This window comes from Rhinatrema bivittatum, chromosome 1 (assembly GCF_901001135.1).
Source record: "Rhinatrema bivittatum chromosome 1, aRhiBiv1.1, whole genome shotgun sequence".
Classification (NCBI taxonomy): Eukaryota; Metazoa; Chordata; class Amphibia; order Gymnophiona; family Rhinatrematidae; genus Rhinatrema; species Rhinatrema bivittatum.
The window spans coordinates 808,865,902-808,883,642 of record NC_042615.1 but is presented as its reverse complement, the minus strand read 5'-3'; the positions used below and the strand labels follow the sequence as shown (position 1 = coordinate 808,883,642).

General features: G+C 42.8%; 1 protein-coding gene across 1 annotated transcript in view; it reads left to right on the top strand.

The window, feature by feature from the left end:
• The window catches only part of KIF24 (kinesin family member 24), a 196,544-nt gene that overhangs the window by 101,759 nt on the left and 77,044 nt on the right, over positions 1-17,741 (top strand). The window contains exon 9 of the mRNA XM_029581240.1: positions 17,124-17,195. Coding sequence (XP_029437100.1) covers positions 17,124-17,195 — 72 coding nt within the window. The remainder of the gene's footprint in view (positions 1-17,123; positions 17,196-17,741) is intronic.

Genomic DNA, 17,741 nt, shown 5'->3' with positions numbered 1-17,741 from the left:
GGAGTTCCTGCTACTGCATGGAGGGGGGAAAAGAAGCCGTGAAATGAAGGAGAGGGGAATGGCTAGAGAGGCTAGAGAGAGGGAGGGAGAATAAAGGTAAAAAGTGAAAAGTTAAATAAGCAAAACAAAACAACTAAAGAACAAATGAAGAAAAAATGCAAAAATAGGAAAAATTAGGGAAAACAGTAAAAAAGAAAAAAAAATGTTGGGCAGAGCAAAATTAAGTTTTTTCCAGCTTCTAAAAATTTTGGTTGGCACCTAAGGTTTTTGAAAAATATTCTACCCCTTACCATTTGTCTGTGGTATATGGCCTGTCTGTCTGGGTCTGAGTGTGGTGTGTGTGTGTGTCTGTTTGGTCCCTGCATCTGTCTGGTGTGGTACGGTTTGTATGTGTGTGTGTGTGTGTGTGTGCTCTGTTTGAATGTGTCTGTCTCTGTGTGTGGGTGTTGTGTGTGTCTTTGCCTCTTCATGTCTGAGTGTGAAGCTTGCATTTGTCTGGGTATGGGTGTTGGGGCACAATCCCCTCAGAAAAACACACTGAACATTGACAGTCCTGGAAAGAAGAAGCAATCTTTATTAGCAGAATTCTTGCGCAGTGTATACAGTACTGCACAAAAATATAGCACAGGCATGGCTCAGTTTCCAGCTGTTGTGCGTCATCTCTTATTCCTTCCCTGCCCACAAGTCTATAACCAATTACAATAGGCATCTCAGAATACAATAATCTTCTGATAGGTTACCAAACTCAGTCAGCTGTTACGCAGAGATATCTTATTTCCTGGCAATTAGATTATTTGAGGACTGTGCTCAGCCAGAATACAGGAAATACTGAAGCTTCTTGTGTCCAGCTACATAAAAAAGTTTAACATAGTAAGCCAATCTGGGGGAGGCTATTGTCAAACGCAATAGCAGATACAAGGTCCTGAGAGCAACCTTGACCAAGGGTAACTGTTTAACTCCCTCCCACCCTGCCCCACTACCCACCCACCCCTGGGGTTTTGTTTCTGATATAATCTGCCTGCATTCATAATTTCTCACCTTTATAGGCTGGTAATTTGGTAATTCCTTAAGTGTTATCCATCAAATTTACAAAATGAGGACTATCCAATGCAACTGTTGTGGAGCCTTTATATTGAGGGTAATTATATGGAAACTTAAGGCTTGCCCCATTTGTTCAGAACTCTCTACCTTCGAAAAGGAACGGGCTGAAGTTAAAGCTGAATTTGCTTCAATAAAGAAAGTCCCAGCCACTTTACATTATTCAGGAATTAATTACCCATTACCACAGAATAACCAAAAGTCAAGGAAAAAGAGATTTACTGTGGGCTCAGGAAGGATAAGACCTGTGACCCACAAACTTTCTCTGAAGAGAGAGCGGTTTTAAGTGGTGTACCGCAAGGATCGGTGTTTGGACCGGTCCTGTTCAATATCTTTGTGAGCGACATTGCGGACGGGATAGAAGGTAAGGTTTGTCTTTTTGCGGATGACATGAAGATCTGCAACAGAGTGGACACGCCGGAAGGAGTGGAGAGAATGAGACGGGATTTAAGGAAGCTGGAAGAGTGGTCGAAGATATGGCAGCTGAGATTCAGTGCCAAGAAGTGCAGAGTCATGCATGTGGGGAGTGGAAATCCGAATGAACTGTATTCGATGGGGGGAGAAAGGCTGATGTGCACGGAGCAGGAGAGAGACCTTGGGGTGATAGTGTCTAATGATCTGAAGTCGGGGAAACAATGTGACAAGGCGATAGCTAAAGCCAGAAGAATGCTGGGCTGCATAGAGAGAGGAATATCGAGTAAGAAAAGGGAAATGATTATCCCCTTGTACAGGTCCTTGGTGAGGCCGCACCTGGAGTACTGTGTTCAGTTCTGGAGACCGTATCTCCAAAGGGACAGAGACAGGATGGAGGCGGTCCAGAGAAGAGCAACCAAAAAGGTGGATGGTCTTCATAAAATGACTTATGAGGAGAGATTGAAGAATCTAAATATGTACACCCTGGAGGAAAGGAGGAGCAGAGGTGATATGATACAGACTTTCAGATACTTGAAAGGTTTTAATGATCCAACGACAACCACAAACCTTTTCCGTCGGAAAAAAATCAACAGAACCAGAGGTCACGATTTGAAGCTTCAGGGAGGAAGACTCAGAACCAATGTCAGGAAGTATTTCTTCACGGAGAGGGTGGTGGATGCCTAGAATGCCCTTCCGGAGGAAATGGTGAAGACCAGAACTGTGAAGGACTTCAAAGGGGCGTGGGATAAACACTGTTGATCCATAAAGTCTAGAGGACGAGAATGAAGAGTGGGTGGCTTGCGGGAATGACGGCTACTACCTGGAGATAATAACCTTATTCAATAAACATACACACGGCTAATGCGACTCCAACATTGCTCTAAGCTTCAACGGCAAGAGGAAATGTGGAAAAAAGGATTTGCATTCACAAAAAAGCGGGGAGTAGCTTGCTTGTTACGGCTGTTACTACCCCAAACCAAATAAGTCTGATACTTCACTTTCAATGCATTTCCAGCATAGCTCTCTGCTTCAGCGGCAGGGGAGAAAGACCGATACTTCACGCATATCCAGCATAGCTTTCTGCTTCAACGGCAGGGGAGGAAGACCGATACTTCACGCATATCCAGCATAGCTCTCTGCTTCAACGGCAGGGGAGGAAGACAGATACTTCACGCATATCCAGCATAGCTCTCTGCTTCAACGGCAGGGGGAATAAGAAAAGTGGATCTATATACAGAGAACAACCAACAAGGACTGAATTACATAGTCTGGGTAAACAAATAAGCATGGGTGTAGCTTGCTTATTGCGGCGGTTACTACCCCTAACTAATTAAGCTAGATATTTCACTTAGATGCAGTTCCAACACTGCTCTCTACATTAATGGTGGAGGTGGAAGGGAAATAGAACCAAAAGGTTACTAAGAGCCAAGAGAAACAGATAAGTATGAGAAGAAAAAAAAGTGTGAAGCTTGCTGGGCAGACTGGATGGGCCGTTTGGTCTTCTTCTGTCGTCATTTCTATGTTTCTATAACATTTCCTAGCACTTGATTTTTTGTAAATCATATCTTTCCATTTCATCCTGCTATACCAGTCCAGTCCAAACAGGTGTGTTATGTCCCCATTCCAGCAGATGGAGGCAGAGCACATTGATTTCTCTGATGGTATCACTGACATTATATATAGATGGTGCAGCACAGTGAGAATCCAATATTCTCTGCCGCCAGCAGATAGTAGGAGTACCTGGCGGTGTAACAGGATTACATGTAAAAGCACTGTTGCTGTTTTGAGCCTGCCTTTGGTGTTCCAGTTGAGCACGCCCTCTAACAGGGGCCCTGGTCCTAGACAGGACTTGGTTGAGCCCGGGAGGGGAAAATCTCCTACGAAAAAAATAAAGGAGGAATTTCCTCATGGTATCCTGATTTTTTTCCCTTCCCTCTTCCTGTTCCTCTCCCATTCTTGGTCAGTGGCTGAGTGTGTGTGTGGGGGGGGGGGGGGGGGGGGGAAGCAGCTGGCAGGAAAAGAGCAACAGCAGGCCTGCAAGCTAAAGGAGAGGTTGTGTTAAGGTAGACTTCGGGTGAGAGACTGTACTATGCGGTAAATGACCACTCCAAGGGGGATTTTGAGGCTTCAGTCTTCTTCAGAGCTGAGGCAGGAGAGGTGTGCATTTTTTCTGTTGTGATGAATAAGTCCAGGTGCAGCCGGCACTATGGAGTCTGCGGCTGCAGGAAGTCTCCATCTGCAGTGGGGCCTTGTTATTTGGCTTGCATTGTGGTGGGGGAGATCCCAGAAGAATGTTAATTGGCCTCAGGGAGCTTTCTGATTCTGCATCTGTCTTGGAGCAGCCTGTAGGCACTGAACCACTACCAGAACTTCCTCGGGCAGAGGCTCCCGATGCTGTGATTTTGGTGACAGCATTGGCCATCTTAGGCCATGCTCCTGCAACTATTTATGTTTCACGGCTCCAGTGAGGGGCATCTGAAATGGAGGGTGAGGGCACTCCAATGTTTCTGCCAGCACGGGTATCCACTTGTCATGCCTCTCCAGCTCAAAACAGTTAAGCTGCAGAATTTTCTCTGAAGTTTTTCAGATTTTTGCATCAAGCGTTTTGTGCCTTATAGGAAATCTGAATTATCTACTGAGGATGGCAAGACTCTGGTTTGTACTCTGGCTTCATGAAAGCACTCTCGAAGGTCAGCAGAGCCCTCTTCCCTGGGCCTGGTGGAGGGTCAGGAAGATCCTAAGTACCAATCTGATTCAGCGAGCTGTCATCGACGGAGGAAAGAAACATTGTCTGTGACAGGGAGATTAACTCAGTTATTCGTCTTTTTCATAAAAGGAGATTCCAGCCTTGATAGATTTTATTTATTTAAAATTTTTTTCTATACCATCGTTCATTTGAATACCATCACAACTGTTTACAGTGAGGCACATAAATACATCTTTGGTAAATTGTATAGGTTAGTACTATCTCTAGGAAGTGCCATTAAAGTCTGGTAACAAAGTTTCATAATAAATACTATTTGTAGAGTGTTATAAATCTTGTCTTTTTCCACACTTATCAGACTTAATCACATGTATAATTCTATCGTAATGTATATTTTGTTTTAATAAGACACACATATTGAACAATGAGGTGCTGCGTGCTGATATTCGGCTGCCGGATTTCATGTGCACTGTTCTCCATTTTCTTTGTAAAAAGCTTGTTTGAAAAGCCAGGTTTTTAAACTCTTTTTGAAAAATTTGAAATCTCTCTGTAGTCTAATTTCTAAGGGCATGGTGTTCCATAGTATTGTTCCGGCTAATGATAAAGCCCTATCTCTAACTTCGGTCAGTCTGGCTGTTTTAACAGAAGGGATGGTTAGGAGGGCTTTGTTAGCGGATCTCAGGTTTCTATGTGGGATATGAACACGTAGTGCTGTGTTTAGCCATTCTGCTTTTTCGTCATGAATCAATTTATGAATTGTGCAGTGTTTTGTATTGAACTCTGTATTCGATTGGTAGCAGTGTAATTCTACTAGAGCAGAGCTTTCCAAAGTGTGTGTCGCGACACTTTGGTGTGTCGCCTGAGGTGTGCAGGTGTGTCGCGCAAGCCCGGTGCACGTGACACACCGGCAAGTGGGAGCCAATGCGGCCGCCGGTGGAGCTCATCCCACTGGCGGCTGAGCAGCGAAGAATCGTTGTGCTGTGTGCCGCGGACACACAGCCAGAAGATCGGTAAGGCCGTGGTGAGTTCACGTCACCACGGCCCGAAGAAAAAGGGCACGTCTAAACGTGCAGGTGCTCCGCCTCCTTCCTGCCCACGCGGCCCCGGAAGAAAAATGTTGTCGGAGCCGCACGGGCAGGAAGGAGATGAAGCAGCTGCGTGCAGAAGAGGAGCCGCGTTGTTGCAGCGGGCGAGAAGAGGCCCGGTAGCAGGGCCCCCACCGCGGATCGGATCGGCCCGAGAAGATCAGGGCCGCTGCAGAGCCGATCCTGCAACGACCCGTGAAGAGGAGGCCCAGAGGTAAGAGAGAGGCTGAGGGCCCGTAGAGTGCGTGTATTAGCTGAGTTGAGAGATTGGGTGCCTGTATGAGCTGAGCGGAGTTGAGAGATTGGGTGCCTGTATGAGCTTAATTGAGAGATTGTGTGTGTGTATGAGATGAGATGAGAGATTGGGTGCCTGTGTGAGTTGAGAGATTGGGTGTGGGAGTGAGGATCTCAATGTTTGCAGAGACAGCATGTGAGAGCCTGTGTGTGTGTGAGAGAGAGATAGCATGTGACAGTGAGAGCCTGTGCATGAGCAAGACAGCATGTGGGAGTGAGAGAGAGCCTGGGTGTGTGAGAGTCAGACAGCATGTGCCAGTGAGAGACTGTGTGTATGAATGATTGTATGAGAGAGAGAGCATGTGAGAGTGAGAGCCTGTGTGTGTGTGTGTGTGTGTGTGTGAGAGAGAGAAAGCATGTGAGAATGAGAACCTGACTGTATGTTTGAGGGAAGAAGATAGATGGAGAGAAAAGAAATAGAAAAAAAGACAATATGAAATGAATTGGCAAAAAAATAAGAAAGGGGAGATGGAACAAAAAAGCCTGGGACCAACCAATTAGAAAACTAAGATCAGACAGCAAAGGTAAAAAAAAAAAAAAGAAATAAATTATTTTTTACTGATTGGCACATGTAATCTTTGTTAATGTCAAGAGTAGCACTTTCTCTATGCGGATCTCACAATGTGCGAGATCAACATGGAGGAACTGGAAACCCACAGGGCCTGCACAGAGGAGGCAGCAGAATGGTCTTCAGTGCCAATAGCAGCAATCAGCGCCTCCCCAATAGCCATGCGGCATCAGTGGCAGCAGAGGAATGAGAGAGGCTCCGAGGTTGCTGGCAAAAGAAAGAGAGGGGGTCTGCCTTTAGTGTGTGCATGTGTATGAATGGGTGCCTGCCTGGGGGTGTATGTGTGTGAATGGATGGGTGCCTGCCTGGGGGATGGTGAGGGAGTGGTGTGAAAATGAATGGGAGCCTGCCTGGGGGTCAGTTTTAGTGTGTGAGAATGACTGGGAGCTTGCCTGGGTGTGTGTGTTTGTGTGTATGTGAGGGAGCCAGAGAGAGTGTGTATGAGAAAATCCAGGGGAGTAAGAGTTTGTGTGTGGGGTGTGTGTGGAGGGGGAGAGAGTGTCTTAGAGCCTGAGAGTGTGTCAGTGTCTGTGAGAGCGAGAGGTTATGGTGGGTTTAAGAGCATGAATGTGTATGTATGTGTGAGAGAGAATGGACATGTGAGTCTGTGTGAGAGAGGATAACCTCTGGGAAATTGTAAAACATGTATATGATTTTAATTAATAGAAATTCTATTTATCAGTAGTTTTAAAATATTCTTTTATTAGTATGGTTTTACTGTTATAACTGATGCTTTATGTTTCTTGATTTTGTTTGTTTTATGAGGAATGGTGGTTCTGTTTTTCCATTGTTAATACACAGAGTCTGGCTTCTTGGAGTTTCCATTTCAGTTTTTGTCTAATTTGTGCTCCTTTATTTTGTATTCTGTATTTGGTGAGGGTCTGTCTCTGCTCTGTGTGTGTGTGACCATGATGAGAGATTCTGCTAGCATAGGGATCTATAGCAATCGGGTTTGTTTTGTTTCCTCAATAGGTGGTGTATTGGTATTCTAGGACCCAGTGTAATATTTACCCATGCTTTTTCACAGGTAGGGTTATTGTTGTTTGAGTCCTTGGTGTTATTACTGTTATGTTACAATGGGATTGCAGTATAGATTTTGAGTGTCTTTTTTGCGAGGTTTTATTTTAGTTCACAATGTGCCTGGCAGTGGAAGGTGTTTGTGCTGCTGTTACTGTGAGGTGACACCAGCATTTGAAAATATCTTTTAGTATGATGAGCTGTAAGGGAAACATCCAAGCTCCATTGTTTGGGGGAATTTCAGTGGATGCACAGAGTTACAGAACTGGAGGTGCAGGATTTATATTGACATTCTGTCCCTTCCTATATATTCCAGATTTCACTCTCATAGCCATATAGAATTAGTTGAATGAGGCTATCAAATAATTATATAGTGTGAAACTGGCCAGCTTTTTAAAATTATGCAGACGACCCTTTGGACTTTTTTATTAACACCAAATATTCAAAAGCTGTGTTCATCCCATCAAGCTCATATATCTCATTAAAGAGGTAAATTGAATAACACAATAACTTTGTTTTATTATTGTTACTCATAAATTATAACAATAACATTAATCTTGGAATATTATATATTTTTAATATAAACGAAAGGTTTTCACAAGATATGTTGTGTTGTGAAACATTTTATTATGTATATATTTAAGGAAACATACATAAATTGTCGAAATACATTTCGTTCATTTAACCTTTAACCTCCGGTTTGCTTGTAGACTAATTACTGTGTCCCGAAATTATGTTTGTCTAAAAAGTGTGTCACCAACATGAAAAGTTTGGAAAGCTCTGTGCTAGAGTATCGGTAATGTGATCACTTTTTCTTTTACCAGTTAGTATCCTTGTGGCAGAGTTTTGCAGTATTTAGAGTTGCCTTATTGTTGTGTATGGTAGTCCTAGGAAAAGGGCATTACATTAGTCGGTGCTAACAAATATTAGTGCTTGTAAAACTGTTCTGAAGTTTGTTAATGTTAGTAAAGTTTTAATTTCCTGAGTACCATAAGTTTGACGTATCCTTCTTTGACTTTTAAAGATATGTGTTGTTTGAGGCTGAGTTCTGTATCAATTATTACACCGAGGTTTCTTGCTTTTTCGGCTAATTCTATCTTCTGATTATTTTTAGTAGTATTGGGGTATGTATGATCGTTAAGTTTTTACGTTCTAAATGTAGAAATTCAGTTTTCTCTATGTTGATGACTAGCTCCATTTGGTTTAGTAACTGTTTATGATGTCTAGGTACATGTTTGCTAATTTTAGTGTTTTTCTATTGTGTCTTCAATGGGAAGTAGTAGTTGAATGTCATCTGCATAAATGTAGTGTATGATTCCCAGGCCCGCTAGGAGGTGGCATAGCGGCAGCAGATAAATATTGAAGAGAATTGCAGATAGTGCTGATCCCTGTGGAACTCCTGTTTGTAGATTTACTCTCTCTGATAATACGTTATTTATGCAGACTTGGTAAAATCTGTTACTTAGGTATGATCTGAACCAGGCTATAGTTTTTTCCTGTAGGCCTATTTCTTCCAGTCTCTTTAAAAGTATGTCATGATTTACTGTGTCAAATGCTGATGAAAGGTCTAGCATCATTAGGATGTAGTGTGTTCCACTATCAAATCCTCTCAGAATGTTGTCAGTCAGTGATAGCAGCAGGGTATCGGTGCTGTAGTGTTTGCGAAATCCATGTTGTGAGGGGTATAGTATATTATTGTTATCTAAATGCTCAGCCAGTTGTTTTTGTACAGTTTTTTCTATTAATTTTGCAATTAGTGGTAAGTTTGACAATGGTCTGTAGTTGCTCAGGGCTAGCTGGTCACTGTTTTTTTTCTTTAGAATTGGTTTAATGATTGCCCCTTTTAGTGTGTCTGGTGGTCTCTTGCCTTAGAATAGCAGACACTGTGTGTCAGGTGGTCTCTTGCCTTAGAATAGCAGACACTGCGGTGGAGGAGTCTCCTGGGTGGGATCCTGTCATTAAGATGGTGCAGAAGTCTTCAAAGGCTTTCCTTTTACAATCTGAGGTGGAGGAAATGGTGTTAGTGGAGTGGGAAATCCCTGAGTCTGGACTCAAAAGGTGTGAAGAATATTCTGAAGTTGCATCCTCTTCCTGCAGAGGAGGTTAAGTGTTTGTTTCAGGTGCCTCGCATAGATGCTTTGGTCACAGCTTGTCACTAGGCACATTACAATCTGTTATCAAAGCTCTGATGTTAAAGCCGGGAATTAGTAATCTGTTATTAGAGCTCTGTTGTTAAAGCTGAGAGATAGCAATCTGTTATTAATGGAGTTGCTGGAGATAGCAATCTGTTATTATTTAGAATAGTTGTGGGTGGATCCTTGGACCAGTGGCAGGTGACCACGCCCTCGGGGGAGATTCCGAGAGGGACCACTGGTCAGGCTTAGTGTAGGAGACAGACACACACTAGTTCTTTTATTAGAGAATATATTAAACCACCAGAGGTGGCAGTAGTGAGCTGGAAGCGCCCGGCTCGGGCTGTAGTCCCTCAGGTACTGGAACAGCGATCCCAAGGTGGCTGAGCTGTAGAGAAACTAAGAAAGTGAGTAGGCAAGACATGCAGAGTTCAGGAACAAGTCCTTGATGGTAACACTCACACAATAGTCTCTTGAGGCAGCCCAGGAGTTGGTATGCATTAGGCCCTCGAGGAGCGAGTACCTGGTTCCAGGGAAAGCTCTGAGAGATAGATAGAAACTCACTGATGTTATAAGCAACAAAGACTTCTTAGTAAGCAGTATATTAAACCACCAAAGGTGGCAGTAGTGAGATGGAAGCGCCCGGCTGGGCTGTAGTCCTTCAGGTATTGGAACAGCGATCCCAAGGTAGCTGAGCTGTAGAGAAACTAAGAAAGTGAGTAGATAGGATATGCAGAGTTCTGGAACAAGTCCTTGATGATAACACTCACACCATAGTCTCTTGAGGCAGCCCAGGAGTTGGAATGCAATAGGCCCTTGAGGAGCAAGTACCTGGTCCCAGGGAAAGCACTAAGAGATAGATAGAAACTCACTAATGTTGTAAGCAGCGATGACTTCTTAGCAGAAGTGGTATTCAAGAGCAGGTCCGGGGCGTGGGCCCTCGAGGAGTGAGTACCGGTTCCGGACTGTGACCTGAAATGAAAAAGAGAGAGCGAGGCCCCCAAGAAGCGGGTACCTCTAGTGAAGTCTGAGGATACAGAGTAGCTAGGTTTGCGGAGAGCGAGTCCCATCCTCAACGACCTGGAGAAAGCGAACCCCATACCTTGCTAACTCGTCTTGTTAGCGAAAACTGAGACCTTAAATATCTGGAGCTGATGACGTCATCTCAGGAGGACGCCCCTGAGGTTCGCACCAACGCTGGTACATCAGTCGGGCCGCGCACGCCCTTAGGCATCTGGTCAACATGGCGGCTTGCAGCATCAAGCCGGTCCGGAAACACCGGAGGAGGATGGCCTGGAGACTCCGTAGCAGCTAGCCTTCCATCAACCCCGGAGTCGCCAACGAGGTAAGGTGGGTGGAGCAGAGACGTCGGACAGCGATGGACAGAACACAATCCCAATAGAAACTTTTCTCAAGGACCTTCAGGATTGGAAGATAGAGAATCCCTTAAAACACGTATTTATTTATTTATTTTAAATTCTTATATACCGACGTTCTTGTATAGAATACAAATCACACCGGTTTACATTGAAACATAACAGTCGCTTGGGAGCGTTACATGGAACATTTGAAACAGTCACATGGAAGCAATGCAAGGAGAGCATTAAGCACAAGGAGCAAATAACAACTTGTGTATATCCACAGCTCTGGCGGTTCAAATTTCTATTTGTGGTGGTTTCTGTTTGGGGCACTCTTGCACTGGATACACAGCTACAGGAAAGTGAGAAGGCAGTTAGAATGGAGTCCGCTGCTGCTTTTTTGGTGGATGCCTTATATGATCTCAGGATTTCTTCCTGCTCAGTAGATTCAGCTGTAGCGGGCAGGTGAATTCTTTGGCTTTTGTAACTAGTCTGCAAATTCTTGATTGAAGTCTCAGTTAGGGAAGCTCCCTTTCAAAGGGAGATTATTATTTGGAGAAGATCTAGAGCAGCTGCTCAAGAATCTGGGAGATATGAAGCCTCAGAAGCTCCCTAAGGATACGCTTCTCTCCTTCTATCATTCTTCAAGAGGCTGTGGTCATTTCCATGACTCTAGGTAAGCCAGGTAAGCAGTAGCACTATTTCTTCCAAGGTTCTCAGGTTTTGAAAATCAGGGGTTTCCGAAAGCCCAATTCTGACTCAGCCGCCACCTCAGAAGGTGGTCAGGGTTCTCAATGAAGCTCTGTGAGTCCATTTGCTAGTCCTGGCAGTGGGCAGCTGCCTGCAGCTTTTTTACCAGGCATGGACCCGCATAAGCTTGGATCAGTGGGTGTTGGAGCTGATCTGGTTTGGTTATGCCTTGGAGCTCCAGGCTCAGATTCCCATTGTTTTTATGGGAATATAAGCCTGGTATGTCGGTATATAAGAATGACCATTGTTTTTATGGTTTTCCCCTTGTGCTTCAGCCATCAAGCGAAAAGCAGTAGTTGATACGTTCTTGCTGCTCCAGCTGTTAAAAGCTGTGGTTCCAGTTCCCTAAGTGGAGAGATGTCATGATCATTACTGTAATTTGTGGTTTCCAGAAAGACAAGTCTTAACGGTCCATTCTGGACCTCAAAATGGTGACTGTCAACCTCTGGATTTCTCATTTTCGAATGGAAATGCTTTGTTCAGTGCTCATGGTGTTTCGCCAGTGTGAGTATCTGACTTCCCTATTCTTTCGGAGGCCTATTTTCATATTCCCATAAGACTAGAAGATCAGCAGTATCTCCATTTTTTGCTTCCTATAGGAGCATTTTCATTTTCAGCTGTCATTTGGGTTAGCCATGGCTCTGTGAGTCTTCACCAAGATCATGGTGGAAATGGCAGAATTTTTTAAGAAAAGAAGGGATCAGGGTTCATGTTTCCTGTCTTTTAACCAGTTTGTAATCCATGAAAGGACACCGCCTCCTATCCCATGACTTTTTAATTGCCTCAGAAGCCTCTCATGAGGGACTTTGTCATATGCCTTCTGAAAATCCAAATATACTACATCTACTGGCTCACCTTTATCCTCATGTTTATTAACCCCTTCAAGAAAATGAAGTAGATTTGTGAGGCAAGACACACTAGTGGACTGATTGGAAAAACTGGTTTTTCCCTTGTGCAAGTATGTTTTAAAATCCGCCTTCATACAAGCATAAAAACTACTAAAGCCCTAGCAGAAATACACACAGGACATTTACTCAGGCCGCCTCTTAAGATTACATGCACACACATGCTCGGGAGCAGTATTTTAAATGATACGAACGTACTTGTGTGCACAGTATAAAATTGCAGCATATCTCCACTCGCACGCTGATACATGTGTTTGAGTGCACACATGTCGCTTTTAAAATTAGCCATTAAGGCAGGAATAATGCACAGTAGGAGTTGAGCTAACTTTCCCCCAGGAGCATTGGGATACTAACGTGCATCCAAATCTCCTAGGCTATTTCTTGAAGGGCCATCACAGCCCAAAAGATACCTCCCCCCAAGATGTATATGATCCCCTTCCGGGAGTCTTGTAAAACCCCTGCCATCCCCATACCACCTCTAGAGGCAGCCCTCAGGAGAACAATTAAAAAAAAAAAAAAAAGTTTAAGTTGCAAGGTGAATGCTCACCCCCCCCCCCCCCCCCTTCCAATAAATTCCCTCACCCAGCAGTAGCATCCCCCCTCCCCGGGCACACCTGATGGTGCTAGGAGCACAGCCTAGAACTTTGGGCCTGGCGCTCTCTCTTTTCAAAATAGCACCGATTGGCCATGATACTAGATATGCCCCATCACATAGATAGAGGCATATCTAGTATCTTGGCCAACTAGCATGACTTAAACGTGGTTTTATGTTTAAATATCTTTATTCAATAAAAGGAAATTGTAGTTGTACAATTGGAAACAATTGTCATTTTCACAATGTTTATACAGTCAAATAAAGGTTCCAAAGTACATAATAATAACATGAAAGGCTGTTAGTTTTAATTTTAACCCTTTAAACTCCTTATGTGCTTCCCCTTTCCTCCTCCAAAAATCAATATATCACATAATATTGTCCTGGACGCCTTTGTTCTGGTATATCCAGATTCATCTATAATCTAAACGGGGCCTACATCCATGTCTATCCACCATAATAAATGTCATATTAACTCAACAGTCCCTACCTATCTCACTTTAAAAGGCGGTTATCAAACCTATCTTGAAGAAACCAGCTTCCAATCCAAAAATAATTGATCACTAATGTCCAGTCTTCAACATTCTTTTTATCCAGATTAGTAGAAAAAATGGTTTTACTTCCAGCTCCTTGACTTCCTAGAAGAGGGAAACATCTTGAACCTTTACCATTCCGGCTTCAGGAAAGGCTATGGAATAGAATTGAATATAGACCAAAGGGATTGACTATCTTCTAGTCCTACTACATCTATAAGCCTCCTTTGACTCTTTTGATTACCAATTCCTGATTCAGCTGTTAGGGGACAGTGGCATTGAAGATACCACCCTTAAACCATCCACTCCAAAAGATATCTCCTGTGGAGTGTCACAGGGCTCTTTCTCCCTAATCCTTTTCAAAATTTACATTCGTACAATCTCTTACCTTATTCAGTCTTTCAGCATTCAATGCCACCCATTCAGTGCCACTAATTCTGCATCAAAATGGGATCCAACTAAACCTCTTCCCTGCTAATCTCAAGGACTGGCTTACAACAGTAGCCCAATAGCTTAGTAATTACAAACTGAAGTAAACCCCTCCAAATCAGAAGTTCTCTGGCTAAGTTGTCAAGTTTATCTCCTATGATCTCCACATTCCGTCAGGAGCACCCTACATCTTAAGGAATCAGTACAAAGCCTCGATCAAAACCTCATGATAGAATCCTACATTTCAAAGGTGGTAAAAACCTCCTTTATGCATTTGCACCAGATTCGACAACTGTGCAGCTACCTTGATGAACACAACCTTGCTACAATGATTCATGCATTAATCTTCAACCGAACTGGCTACTGTAGTTTTCTATTTAATGGCTTCTCACAGTGCAATCTGCAATGCTTCCAATGTTTGCAGAATACTGCTGTCAGGTTTTCAGAATATCCACATGCCTCACTATATACAAATTTATCTCATGCATATTCATTGTGGATATCAGGAAAACCCAACTGGCTGTGTTGCATTCTATTGAAGTAACATCAAGAATGAAACATCCCTTTAATGGCGGTTGAAGTCAGAGTTCCTCAAAATAGGTTCCCCCTATGAATTCTTCTACATCAAGTGATACTAATGACGGATACCCCCACCAAAGTATTGGGAGCATATACGGTGAATTCCGAACTCAAGGTCTTTAGCAGAATGCCACTACCAGATAAACCTCTTTGTTATTAGTTCTATTTGCTACAGTGTACGAGCGTTCACTCACCTTCTACAGGGAAAAATAATCCTAATTCAGACCAACAATCTATGTAAACAAACACAGCAGAACGACTCCTGGATCCTCTGCCAGAAGGTCCAAAGAATTTAGATGTGGACACTCACTCACGGAGCCTACCTTCAAGCGATGTGCTTCCCAGGGATAACCAACACTGGTGGATTGTCTCAGCAGAATTTTCCAAACTCACTAGTTGTTGTTGGACCAGGGAGTGGTGATCAACCCATTCTCCCTGTGGGGTTGATCATCCATGGACCTCTTTGTATCAGAGAACAATCGTAAAATCGAGTTTCTGCTCAAATGGGATATCTGTCTACTGTATGCATTTCCACCATTAGTAGCTAGCACAGTTCAGAAGGTAATACATGATCAAGCAGAAATGATACTCATTGCTCCAACATGTCTCAGATAAGTGTAGTTCTCCTAACAGGTTCAACTCTTGATATATTCTCCAATTCAATTGGGGATCTTGCTGTCACTACACACCAGGAGGAGGACTGGCTGCATCATCCTAAGCTACCTTACCTCAACTTGGCGGCATGGAGATTGAACATTAATTAATTTCTCTATGGTCCCTACCCAAGAAGATGGAAGATATCTTGATTTTTGCAAAAAAGCTATCAACCGGGACGTTATATGCTTTTTTAAATGGAAGAGATTTCTCATTGGTGTCAGTAAGCATTTCTAGAGCCATCTGCTTGCCATCTCCCTGTCTTCTTCAGGTCTCTGTACATCTTCTCTGAAGATCCACCTAAGTGCTATTGTGACTTATCATTCCCCTGTAGACAGAAAGCCCATCTTTCTTCATCCACTAGTCTCAAAGTTCATGAAAGGATTATGGTATATGAAACATCCAGTCTCCAAACCTGCAATTTCATAGGATCTTAATGTCATCCTTACACAGTTGATAAAGTACTAATTTAATCCATTAGATTCTATTCTATTGAAGTTTCATACCTGAAAAGTGGTATTTTTAGTGGCAATCACTTCATTGAGAAGATAAATGAGTTTCAAGCTTTGAACTCTTACTCCCCTTATCTACAGTTTTTTTTCACAATAGGATGATATTACGTAATTACTCAAAATGTCTACAAATGTTGTCTCTGCATTTATTGGACTGTAAGAGGGCTATAGCTTACTACCTCCAAAAAATTCAACTGCATCAGGAGCCATCCCAATTATTAATCTCTTATGACCCCCCAACAGTATGAGAGAGGCATTGGCTAAATGGACTCTGTTGAACGGGCTGGCGAACTGCATCATGCATTGCTATGCAATGGCTAGCCTCCGGATTACAAACATTGTCAAAATCCATCAAGTGAAGGGCGACTTCCATTGCTCATCTTAGAGCCATCGCCATTGAAGATATTTGCAAAGCTGCAACTTGGTTATCTGCTCACACGTTCACATCCCATTGCTGTCTGGATAGTCATTCAGAAAGAGATAGCAACTTTTGGCAGGCAGTTTTGTATAAACTGTCTACTTAGTAGCCTACTTGCCATGGGGGAGCTGAGTTACTCTTTCAGTGAGTGATCTGAAATGTAACCCTAAGCATGGGATTCCCCCATGTATCCTGGTTAGTTCATCCCTGCTTGTTGACAAAGAAAACAAGCTTGCTTACCCTAAACGAGGTTCTCCATAGACAGCAGGATAAATTAGCCATCCCTAATACCTGCCCACCTCCCTGAAAAGTCTACTACCTCACTAAGAATAAATTCTATAATGGATTGAGGGGCTCCCAAGGCAGAACTCACTCAGGAACTCTTGCACACAATCAGAGAGAGGAGTCCATTCAGTGCCACTAGATGATGTCACCCACAAATCATGGCTCATTAATCTTGCTGTCTATGGAGAATGTTGTCAATGGTATGCAGACTCACCTTGCTACATATGTACTGAGTGGGGTTGGTTTTGTTGTTTGTTTTTTTTTTGCAAGGTTTTGTATTAATTCACTGTATGCCTGGTAATAGGGTGAATCTGTGTTGCTGTTAGTGAGAAGAGACCAGAATTTGCTATTTCTGTCAGTAATGCTGTTTTTCTCATTTTGTGCTTTACCGCTATATCAGGTTTTCTAATCTCAAGCTTTTTATTAGTCGGTCTTGGAATGAATAAGTATACTCTATGATTTATGCAAAGAATGTATATAACTGTAAATGTATAAGAAATTGGTAGTGGAAGTTGGGGGAGGAGCTTGGTTGATTTGCTCCCCCCTGCCAACCAAAAAGGATTGTCGCTCCCCTTGTGACTGTACATTTGATTCAATTATAATTGCAAATAATCTTGCAATTCGTTACTGTACCTGTAAAGTTTAGATGATTTTAAATGTATTGTTTATTTTGTTGTATTCCTCTTTGAGCATTTCTATGGAACTGTGGTTTATAAATATGAAACGATAACTAAAATATCACATTTTTGTTACAGCTGGTCTATATTTTTATTTTTTTTTTCTGTTAATTTTGTAGTTGAAAGAATGTATCCGTGCCTTGGATCAGGAACATGCTCACACTCCTTTCAGACAAAGCAAACTAACTCAGGTAAAACAAAAGAAGAAAATGAACAACTATACTGCACTTTAAAGCTTGATTTAAAAAAAAGTTTCAAATATGGTTTCAAAAACTTAACAGGACTTGCCTACTGAATTGCACATCTTGTTCTGTAACAATGGTGACTTTATCATTGTGCAACCTGTACTACTTAAGTAACAGGTAGATTTAGTAGATATGAATAATACAGGAAAAGAATGATGGGGTTAATTTTGAGTAGTGCACTGTGGCACAGAAATGAGCAGTCAAGGCTTTCTTTCTCTTTGTGCGCTTTATTTACAGTGCAAATAAACCTGTGCGCTTTATTTACAGTGCAAATAATCCAGCAATTCCAATTTAGTAATCAAAACTCAACAGGTCGTCTATCTCAAAGGAGCTGCCTTTCCCCTTTTACTCACAGTCACTCCACAAGCTGATCTGTCCTAGAGCCTGGGGCTTCCCCTGCTCTCACCTCAGCCCGTATTATATCCTTGGCCCAGAGGAGACAGTCTGGACCCAGCATTCCCTGTCTTGAGGGGGACCGGGCTAGATAGTGGA